Source organism: Meriones unguiculatus, chromosome 12 (assembly GCF_030254825.1).
Source record: "Meriones unguiculatus strain TT.TT164.6M chromosome 12, Bangor_MerUng_6.1, whole genome shotgun sequence".
Taxonomy (NCBI): Eukaryota; Metazoa; Chordata; class Mammalia; order Rodentia; family Muridae; genus Meriones; species Meriones unguiculatus.
In genome coordinates, this window is record NC_083360.1 from 31,150,623 (window position 1) to 31,162,659 (window position 12,037).

The following is a 12,037-nucleotide window of genomic DNA, read 5'->3' on the forward strand; positions in this document are numbered from 1 at the left end:
TGCCGGAGTGCTTGAAGGGGCCAGATCTAAAGATCCTTTAAAGAGTTTGCTCTTTTTTTGTTTTTACTTTGTAATGCTAGAGATGGAATCCAGGATCCCCCCCCAAAAAAAAACTTCCTCTCACTCTCTCTCTCTCTCTCTCTCTCTCTCTCTTGCTGTGTGAGAGAGTGTGTGTGTGCATGAGACAGGCAATTGTGCTAACTGTAAGTTACCTTCCCAACCCCCCTAAGTAACGTCTTGTCCTTGCATTTACAGGGCTCCCACGGAGCATCCAGTTCCACCATTGATCCTCTCTCCTCCATTCCCACAAGGAGCACCAATGTCTGTGCTGTCCTCAAACCTTACTCCAAGACCTCTTTGCATATCTTTCTCCCACTTCGCTATGGCTCCCAATCTCATCACCTTAACTCTGAGGCTTCCAAGGGCCCTGTACCTGCTTACACCTCTCACCCTCATGAGTTCCCAGTAACCGCCTTCTTCAGGTAGCTGCTGGCTCATCTTGCCTCTAAGCCACGCCACGCCCATTCCTGCCACCAATTCCACCATTCCTGCCACTTCACCCATGTCTTCACCGGGCGTGCCTCTAATTGCCCCAGCTTAGCCACATTGTCCCTCAGCCTTCAGAGCCAAGCTCTTCCCGAATGCCTGTTGTCCCGACCCGTCCAGCCAGTGCGGGAGCTTTCACGAGGCTTTGTCACACGTGCCTAACCCCGAACCAAGCTTGAGCCACCAATTCGCTGGAATGGACTCACCCGTGATCGTATAAAGGGCAGTGATCGCCAGCAGAATAAAGATGGCCAAGTATATATCCAGGCCCAGGGCTAGGTTGATGAATATGGCTCCAGAGAAGATGTCTGCCTAGAAGGAGAGAGGAGAGGGGGAGGCAAAAGTGAGTCAGGCTGTCTGGTCACGGGCCGTCCCTGGGTTTCCAAGCAAGCTTTATTCATGAGAGTAGTTAGCATTTTACAGGAAAAAAAGAGAACTCTAGGGTTTAAAACAAAATCTGTGAAATGGAGATTAAGCAAACTGAAGCTGGCTTCTGCGCCACGCAGCACCCCTCCTCTTTAACACCCGTTGCCCACTGTGAATAGCCAGCTGAGGATCACGGGACAGGGTGCGTCACAGACACTGAGCCATGAAAGAGGCTCTCAGCACCCCCACCCGTCACCCGTGGCTCCTGGACAGCACCCCTGGTTTGTACGCATCAGGGTGCACAAATCAGTGAACTCACAGAAGCAGGTCTTCAGATCTGCCCGCGGGGAACCCAGCCCCGACTCACCACCCCTTCAAGATTTTAATTGTCCACCAGAGCACCAAGTGCCCCTGCCATGTTAGCAGTGCTTCTGTCTACACTGGCTGGCGTAATTTTCAGGGCACTTGTCCCCTCACACTGCTGGGTTCGTTTTTTACCCAGTTCTGCCAGGTTTCTTTACCTCTAATAACGCTACCTGGCTGGATGGTGTGCAGTTGCTAATATCAACCAGCAGAGGGCGCCAAAACACGGTGCTAACAGCAAGAGGCAGCTTCGCGTTAATCTTGGTAAATCTTTTCAGATTTGCAGGTAAAGAAATTAGAGCTCTCCTCCATGAAGTGTGTGAGGTTTTTGTTTGTGTGTGTGTGTGAAAAATCTAATACATTTTAGAAGTCTGCAAAAGGAATCCAGTCACACTCCTTGGGAGGACTTCCATTGTGAGTTATTGGCTTTATAAGAAGAAGGAAAGAGGGCCCAGAGTAAACTACCTCTCCACGCAGCGGTACAGCAAGAAAGCCCTCACCAGCTGCTGGCGCTCTGCCTTTCGGACCGACCGGTTTCCAAAATGGTAAGAAATCTCTGTTCCTTATAGACCCCAGGTGTTCTGTTACGGCAGCAGCACACACTGGACTGACAACCTCTCGATGGAGTCTCTAGTCTCCGGCCTCCGCTGTTTCACCTAGTGCTAACTGCGTGCCCACTATGTGCTATAACTTGAGCCCTCAAGAGTGAACTGACCCACTCTCCAAGATGGGCCTTCTTGGAGCCCCACATCCTGGCTCTGGCTCTAGTCCTCTCAGACCTCCTCTGCAAGATTCTGTCACCCAAAGAGACCTAGTGTCACCATCATTCCTGGTGAGGAAGGATAGATAGAATGAGAAGATAAGACGAGGGATGGTGAGGTGTGTGTGTGTGTGTGTGTAGCTTCTTAAAAGTATTGGCTAATAGAAATCTTATATTTATGATATGCTACTTGTATCTAGAAGAGGAAACTTTTGTGCTGAATTGAAAGAAAGGAAGGAAATGAAGGAAAGGAAGGAAGGAAGGAAGGAAGGAAGGAAGGAAGGAAGGAAGAAAGAAAGAAAGAAAGAAAGAAAGAAGGAAAGAAGGAAAGAAAGAACAGAATGTTTCTCTCATGAATTCTCTCCTTGGGATCCAAAGCCCTGGATCCCTGCTAAGGACACCAAAGCTAAGTGAAGAGGGCTGACCACAGCTGAGTAAACCCATTTTTATCATGAGGACTCTATTGTTTTCAGTTCTCCTTACCTGCCTCAATTTTTCCTGTTTCCCTGGGGAATTTTTTTCTACCTTTCCAGAGAGTTTTATATTTTACTAAGGTGGCCACAGGCATGTGTTATTTTGATGCTCCAAAAAAAAAAAAAATTGATGTTTGCTCATTTCTGCCTATACTTTGGGGATTGCAGTCAGACAACGAAATTCTCAAGTCAGTTGTTGAATACCTCAACGTTCTCTTAGTGGAAAGAGATTGTGAATCAATACAGAAAGCACAAGCTGCCAAGGAAGGTTCAAGACCTCATAGTATTACAAGATGCAAAGTTAAAACTTGAGCAACACGGTGAAGACTGAAAATGCAGCGAGAGAAAAAGTTGAAAATTCTGAACTGAAATGGCCAATCAGCCATTTGCAGATCCACGTGACCTTTCTGGCCAGAGAAAGACCTGCTGGATTCAAACTAAACGATGAAGGAAGTGAAGAGTAAAACAAGAAAGCCGACTCTTTAGAAGTCAAGATGAAAAAGTGCAACTGGGGGTTGAAAAGTTGAGTTTGCTCTTTCGTGACATCAGAGGAAAAAAAAAAAACAGATTCAGCGGTTGGAAGAACAGCATAAACTCCCTGAGTATATCACGGAGAGAAGAAAAGGGAAATCAAGGGAAGATAAACTACAGCGTTCCGCAACTGCTCAGAAATGAGAAATTCTCTTCCTGGAAACAAACTGAAGAGATCACAGGAGAAAATGGTAGCCTTGGAGGCAAAGAAAGTACTAGAAACAGAAAACCTGGGCTAAATAAGCAAAAACTGTTCCATTTGAAGAATATCCAAGGCTTCAAAAATGAAGGAGACACAGAGAAGACAGACTACATTTCAAAGTCTCATTTTGGTTCCTAACGTGCCTCCATCGGCACTGGGGAACCCTGCTCTCTGTTATCAGCCTCGGTTCCTGGACCGGAACTCTCCTTTCCTCAGACCCTGAGAAGCAGCGTCAAAGTAGACCCTGTCTACTTCACAAAACACCAGGAGCACTAAAAATCACACAAAGAGACCAGAGAAACTCGGATCCCCCGGGAAGTGATGTCAGAAGAAAAGGGTGAGGTCAGAGACCCAACAAAGCAGAAAGTTCAACCTGTGGCATTGACATAGTTTATTGCTGTTTGCCAGAATCCATGAGCCGGCTCAAGAAAAGGTACCAGCGACATGCAGCACCGCCTGAATCCTGGGATTTTAGGATTATACTAAAGAAAGGGATGGATACTGAGAGTTTCAGAACTAGTTAGAGCATACATTGACAATCTTCTGACAATATAAAAAAAACAATTAGTTAATTAAGGAATAGGTTTTCAAATTATTAATTTTTTACTTTGTTGAATTTTTCTGGCATTTTGCCTGAAATATATCCATCTTGAATTCCTTTTCCTCATTTTTGAGATATGTGCTTGGGAATAACAAGATCAGTAAGCATCTTGCTTACAATATGCAAAAGTTATAAACCTGAAGGTTTTTGGAAAAGATAACCACTTAAAAGTATGGAAAAAAAACACTTAAAAGTTTGTAAATATATGTTCATTATAGAAATCTTCACCTTTTCTCAATAGCTGTGAGCTTGTTTTATTAACTTTTTAAATAACTTAATAAGTACTTTTGTACTTAAGAAAGCTTGTCTGGCTATGTTTTCCAGGCTGATCACTTTGTATTGGACCACCAATTAGGCTTATTATTGTCATCATGGTCATCATCATCATCCCTGGGAATGACTTCCTCTCAGTCAGCAGGTGTCTTTAGTTCTTTGTCTAGGACCCCATGAGACTTCCCACTTCTGTGTCAGCATTCTGTGTTGATGCTGCCATTGTTTCTGTCTTGTTTATGTTTATGTATATCATATATATATATCAATAATATTTTTTAAACTATCAATACAAGAGTAGGGTGATATGGAAGGAGTTGAAGGAAGAGGACTTGGGAGGAACTGCAAGAAGAAAGAGAAGGGGAAAGTGATGTGATTATATTTCAGTTCAGAATGTAGAAAAGGTCGTCCATGACCCCTAGACTGCTTGATATAGCATGGGTCCTAAATCTGGTGCCCTGGCCCACTCTTGGCCAAACCTACCTACACCAAAACCAACCTCTAAGCTTCCACCAGTACCTGTCCTGCCTGCCACCAACCACAGGTCTCTTCTGCATCATATCCAAACAGACAGAAATTCCACTTCCTTTTCCGAGGTCTAGCCAAGTGAGTTTCCCTGACCTCCCATCACTTCTCCTGAGCCCACCAGATCTAGTCTCAGTCCAGCATCCAGTGCCCCTGCCTAGTCTAGCCTCTCTGCGTGGGCCACAACTGATCTTGAGGCGTCTGCAAGGATCCTCCGTACTTATTCTGAAAGTCACAGGCCCCCTACGTGCCAGAGCCAACCTTTCCAGCCAGATCTAAACCCCGACACCAAGCCTGGACCAGGAAACACATCCTGAACAGAACACAGTCCTCTCTGTCTACTCGATCTCATTTCACTCAAGCAGTTTTCAACCTCTAGACCCAACCCACAGGCATATCCTCTCTTCTGTCCAGCCTGTTCTGTCTATATCAGACTTATAACTAACAAAAGAAGTCCATGTACCAGATATCATCACAAAAAATGAGTATGTGAGATCAAGCCAATATCTTCTCCTCAAAACTTACCAGTCCTGTAGAAAGGTTTGCCAATAAGAATTACCTAGATGAACCTCAGGACACAGAATTTAAAAGAATAATCATAACTTCATCCAGGAATTCAAGGAGTTTAAAGAAGACACAAACAATGATATTAAAGAGAAAGAACTTAAGGAGACTAAACATCTGAATGATGCTGAAAAAATATAAACATAAGGCTGATGGAAATGACAGACACAACCCAGGATGTGAGAAAAGATTTCAGGAAGGACATAAAACACTGAAGATGACTCCAGATGTAATTTGAAGATGGAATTGAGAATTCAATAGTTCAACTAGAAAACTCAAAGGAAAGGCTTATAAGCAGACTAGGTCAGACAAAAGATAGAAAACTATCGGGACTCAAAGATAAAGTAGAGGATGTAGCAAGAAATATGACAAGGAAAAAAAACACAGGAAAGTAACACACAGAAAATGTGGGACACCATGAAAAGGATAAACCTTCAAATCATAGTCATAGATGGGGAAAAGAATCCAAGTCAATGGCACAGACCAGATAGATCTTCAATAAGGTCTTAGGAGAAAACTTCCCTAAACTAAGGAAAGACACACACATACAGATGCAAGAAGCACAGAGAACACCAAATAGACAAGACCAGAAAGGAAAATCCCCATAGCATAGCATAGCTAGAATGCTAAGTCATAGAACACAGTGTACACAAAACTGAAAGAAAAAAAGTGCAAGTCACATATAAAGGAAAACCCATCAGAATAACAGCTGAATTCCCAGGGAAATTGGAGTAATGCCCTCTATTTCCTAAAAGACTATGGTGCCAACCTAAAATAATATACCCAGCAAAACTATTCGCTATGATTGAAAAAGAAAGAAAAACTTCCCATGACATAAACAGCCCTAAAAAATTGATATCAAACAAATGAAACCTGAAAGAAGGAAAGAAAGAAAGAAAGAAAGAAAGAAAGAAAGAAAGAAAGAAAAGAAAAGAGAAGACCCACAGGGAAGAATTTGGGGGGCTGAGGAGAGGAATGAGCACTGTAATGAGACCAGGAAGAAATGAACAACATGATCATTAAAACACATAACAAAACGTTGCTGTGAAGCCAGCTTTCCTCCCTCCCCTCACCCCATTGTGTCAGCCACTGACTCCTAGGGACACTCTCTACCTAGGATATCCGTTGGCCACACCTGTCAGGGACCTAGGTAGGAGAATCACACTGTCTTTTCTGTCCTTCATGTTTCTCCATTCTCACCCTCAGCCCAGGAACAATCTTTTTACAGGTGGCTCTCCTCCCTTCTCAACTCTATTCACTGGAGACTTCAGCTTTTGGGTTAAACCCAAACCCTAACCCAAAAGGGTTAGGATCCCCCTAACCCTTTTATCCCTGTCTCTCTGAACAATTCTTTGCCCAACTGAAACCTATTTTCAGAAGCCCCTCTTCCCACCACACCTCAACTCCCTGGGGTCCTGCTTATAGTCCTGATAATAATCTGTTAGCTCTTTCCCAGGGCACCTCTCCGTCCCTTCGCCTAGTCCACCTCTATTGTCCTCTGCCACCCACCAACCTCGCAAAAAATTTCAATTACACTGAATGGAGAAAATGTTTCATGATAAACATCAAATTTAGGCAGTATCTATCTACAAACCCAGCCCTAAAGAAGGTGCTAGAATGAAAATTTCAACCTGAAGAGGCTAAACACACACACACACACACACACACACACACACACACACACACCACAAAGGATAAATAATATCAGACCAGCAAATCAAAAGAAAGGGAGAAAAAAATCCACACACTAACAAAATAAAAGGAATCAAAAAACACTGCTTACTGATAACTCTCAGCATCGGTGGTTTCAATTCCCTAATAAACAGATGCAAACTAGCAAAATGGATGTAAAAACAGGATCCATCCTTCTGCTGCATCAAAAAAGCACACCTCAACATCACAGATAGACATAACATCAAAGTAAAAGATAGAAAAAAAATGTTTCAAGCAAATGGAACTAAAGAGCAGGCTTGGTGGTGTTTAAATAGCCATTTTAATATCTAACAAACCAGACTTCAAACTAAAACCAATCAGAAGAGACATGGAAGGAGACTATATACTTATCAAAGGAAAAATCAACCAAGAGGATGTCTCAATTCTTAATATCATACACCAAACACAAGAGCACCAAAGTTCATAAAAGAAACACCACTACGTCTGAAATCACACATTGACCCTTACGTCTGAGAATGGGTGACTTTAATACACACTCTCACCAACAGACAGGCCATCGAGACAAAAACTAAACAGAGGAATGCTGGATTTAGCTGAGCTCATAAGCCAAATGGACCTAGCAGGTATTTTCACACTTTACCCCAAAACAAAAGAATGTACCTTCTTCTCAGCAACTCAAGGAAATTTCTCTAAAATTGATCATATACTCAAGCACAAAGCAGGTCTCAACAGATACAAGAAAATTGAAATAACACCCTTCATCCTATCTGATCACCATTTTGAAACTGGACCACCATTTTGAAACAGAAACAACAGAATGCTTAGAAATTCATGGGAACAAACAACTTCCCACTGGATGAAAAGTAGGTCCAGACAGGAATAAAAGACTTTCTAGGACTGAATAAAAATGAAAACACAAGACGCCCACATTTATGGGACACAATGAATGAAGGTGGTTTTAAAAGGTTCATAGCACGAAATGCCTACATCAAAACACTAGAGAGAGCTCATATTTGTAACTTAACAGCACACCTGAAGCCTCTGGAACAAAAAGAAGAAATCACACCCAAAAGGAGTAGTTGGCAAGATAAAATCAAACTCAGAGCACAAATCAGTAAAATAGAAAGAAAAAAAAAATACAATACAAAGAATCAATGACACAAGGAGTTGATTCTTTGATAAAACCAATAAGATTAACAAACCCTTATTCAAGTTTTTTAAAGGGCCAAGAGAAGATCCAATTAACAAATTAGAAATGAAAAGGGGGACATAAGAACAAACACTGAAGAAATTCAGAGAATCATGAGGACATACTTTAAAACCCTGTACTCCACCAAATTGGAAAAATCCAAAAGAAATAGATAATTTTCTTAATACAAAAGTTAAAACAAGCTGGATGTGGTGATGCATGCCTTTAATACCAGCACTCAGGGAGCAGAAGCAGGTGGATCTCTGTGAGTTCAGGTCAAACAAGCCAGTCCAGAACAGCCAGGGCTCTGTAATAAAGAGAAACCCTGACTCAACAGAGAAAGAGAGTTATAGACCAATTTTCCTTGTGAAAAAAAAATTCAGTAAGCATTTGCAAACTGAATCCAAGAACACATCAAAAAGATCATCCACCATGATCAAGTAGGCTTCCTCCCAGAGATGCAGGGGTGGTTCAATATATGATAATGATAAATGTAATCCACTAGATAAACAAATTCAAAGACAAAAACTACATGGTGACCTGATAGGCGCATGAAGGGCCTTTGACAAAATCCCAAACCTTTCATGGGTGAAAGTCCTGAAGAGAATAAGGATACAGGGACATACTTCAACATAATAGAGGCAGTTTACAGCAAACCTATAGCCAACATCAACTCAAATGGAAAGAAACTCAAAGCAAATCCACTAAATTCAGGAACGAGACATGAACGAATGTCCACTCCCTCCAAACCTGTTTATTCAATATAGTACTTTAAGTCTCAGCTAAAGCACTAAGATAACTGAAGGAGATCAAAGAGATTCAAATTGGAAAGGAGGAAGTCAAGGTAACTTTATTTGCAGATGATATGATAGTATACATAAGTGACCCTAAAAATTCCACCAGGAAACTCGTACAGCTGATAAACACTTTCAACAAAGTAACTAGATAACAAATTAACTCACAAAAATCAGTATACACAAATACGTCCATCTACACAAATTAAAAAAAAAAATGGTCTGAGAAAGAAATGGAAGTAATACCTTTCCCAATAGCCTCAAAAAATATAAAATATCTTAGTTAACTCTAACCAATCAAGTGAACAACTTGTATTACAAAACCCTTAAGACATCAAATAAAGAAACTGAAGAAGACACCAGAAGATAGAAAGATTTCCCATGCTCATGAATCAATAGGATTAATATAAGGAAAAAAAAATGGCCATCCTACCAAAAGCAATCTCCAGAGTCAACGCAATCCCCATCAGATTCTAAAACAACTCTTCCCAGAACTTGAAAGGACAATTCTCAGCTTCATATGGAAACACAAAACACCCAGGATAGTTAAAACAATCATGAATAATAAAAGAACTACTGGAGGGATCACCACCCTGACTCAAATTGTACTCCAGGGGTTACTAATAAAAACCACATGGCATTGGCACAAAAACAGACACGCAGATCAATAGAATGGAATTGAAGACCCAGACATGAATCCACCCACCTATGAACACCTGAATTTTTTTTTTTTTTTAATAAAGAAGCCAGAAATACACACTGGAAAAAAAGACATCTTCAACAAATGGAGCTGTTCAAAGCGGACAGATACATGCAAAAGAATGCAAATACACCGTACTTCTCATCTTACACAAAACAACTTCAAACTGGCCGGAACGGAGCAGTGACCGCAACCTGAAACCAGATGCACTGAATCCGATAGAACCAAGCCGGGAATAGCCTTGAACTCACTGGCACAGAAAAAAGGCTTTCTGAACAGAACACCGTTAGAAAAGGCACCAGGATCAACTATTAATCAATGAGACCTTAAGAAAATGAAAAGCTTCTATACAGCAAAGGACACCATTGTTCCGACAAAACAACAGCCTACAGAATGGGAAAAGATATTTACCAAGATACATTCTACAGAGGGCTAATATCCAAAATATATAAAGAACTCAAAATTTAAAAAAAATCAATAAAACATTGTGCCGAGGATGTGGCGCAGGAGTACATGCATCCATTCCTGGTGGCTTTGAAGCCACTGTGGAAATCAGTGTGCTGGTTCGTCACAAAGATAAGAGTCAATCTACCTCAAAATCCAGCGATACCACTCTCGGGCATGAGAACACTTCATCTTACCACACGAGACACTTGCTCAACCATGTTCAAAGCCGCTCTAGTCATAACAGCCAGAAATTATTACATCCTAGATGCCCATTAACAGAGAAATGGATTGAAAGAAAAAAAAAGTAGTACATTTTACTCAGTTGTTTGAAAAAGTGAGAGTATGAAATTTACAGACAAAAGGCTGAAACTATAAAAATATCACTCTGAGTGAGGCATCCCAGACCTCAGAAAACCAAACATGCTGTATATCCACTTACACATGAATATTAGCTGTTAAGTCAGTGATAACCAGACTCCAATCCATAGAAGCACAGAGGGTAGGTACAGAGTAAGGGACCAGAGAGAACAGATAGATACTCTTTAAAAAGAGAAATAGAAGAGATAACTATGGATGGAGGAGGACTAGAACAGGAGGGTCAAGTGGGAGAGTCAGGGGAGCAGAGGTTGAGAGAGGGAATTCAGGGAGAGACAGATAAAATTAAGGAGCATTTGCATACATAAATAAAAGCGATCTAAGGAAAACCGCCAAATAACGGGGAAGTATAGAGCCCCAACTTGACGTCACCAAATGAAGCTTCCAATACCAGGAACGGATCAGATCTAACTGAGCTGTTGGCTAAAGGGGCCATGAAAACCCCAGAACCATCCAGGCTATTCCCAAGGCTATAGGCTGTTTTCTACAAGCTGACGGCAAGGCCCTGTTGCTGAAGACAACACCTGCACAACTTGTTGAACCTGGAGAAGGCGAGGTGCTGTCCAAACAGAGCCTTCCCCGCTATGGGCGAGTGTGCTTGGTACCAGAAGGTACTCTGCGTGTACCAAAGGAGAAATGTAAACACCAATCCACCTACACTCCTCCCATCTGCAAGAATGTCCTGACCGCGAGATTTGCTATTGCAATAGTGGCACAAAGCTTGCGGGAGTTACCAACTGATACCTGATTTGACTGAAGGCCGGTTCTCCAGGAGCTGGAACCACACCCAATGTTGCTTGGGTGAGACTAGGTAACCCACAACACTAGATAGGGCAAAACCAAATAACACTGTTCAACTGAAAGAACGTAGCTAGTGAACGACTCTTAACGACCTTAGTTCTTCTGTACTCACAGATAACTGCCTTACTCAGCTGTCTCCATCTGCAGCAGAAGGGAACAAACACAGAGGCCCCCAACTGGACAAGCGCAAGGAGTGGGAGACCTTGAAACAATCATAGCTAGGAAGTTTCCATCAAATCCCTCCCCTCGGGGCTTACAGGACCTCTCAGAAGAGTAGGAAGAAAGAGGGTAGGAGCCCAAGGAGATGGAGATCACCAAGGAAACGAGGATTCCTAAAACACAGCATTACTGGGTATGAACTCACAGAGACTGAGGCCTGCACGGGTCTGCACCAAATGGAGTCCTAGGAAGGAGAAGTGGACACGTGCCCCATCCTAACCCGGAAGCTATCCGATGATGACGACTTACAAGGGAAAATTTAGTTTTGTCTCAGGGAAACAAACTCCTCTTAAGGGTAGGTCACGTGCCCAGTAGACAGCCAACAGAAAACAAACTCGGCAGAGTCTTTGAAGGTTCCCTGCCTCATAATGTTGTGTCAGGGCCTTTTCTTTTCTCTCTCTCTCTTTTTAAAATTTTATCCTTTTTATTTTTATTTGTTGTTATTATTTTTTTTACATTAAAGGTGCTTTGAATATATATCACAGCTTCCAGTTCTGTGTCTTCATAAGGCTCCTGAGTGTGTAAGCAATGGGGAGACAGAGTCCCAACTCGCCATCTCTTACTACCAAGTGAAACCTTCGGTGCCGAGAAGGGGTTACCTCTTACTGGCCAAAGGGACACCTGTGGGAAGTCCCAA

General features: G+C 42.2%; 1 protein-coding gene across 1 annotated transcript in view; it reads right to left on the bottom strand.

The window, feature by feature from the left end:
- Positions 1–12,037, bottom strand: part of Slc5a1 (solute carrier family 5 member 1) — a 73,038-nt gene that overhangs the window by 18,447 nt on the left and 42,554 nt on the right. The window contains exon 6 of the mRNA XM_021651815.2: positions 753–858. Coding sequence (XP_021507490.1) covers positions 753–858 — 106 coding nt within the window. The remainder of the gene's footprint in view (positions 1–752; positions 859–12,037) is intronic.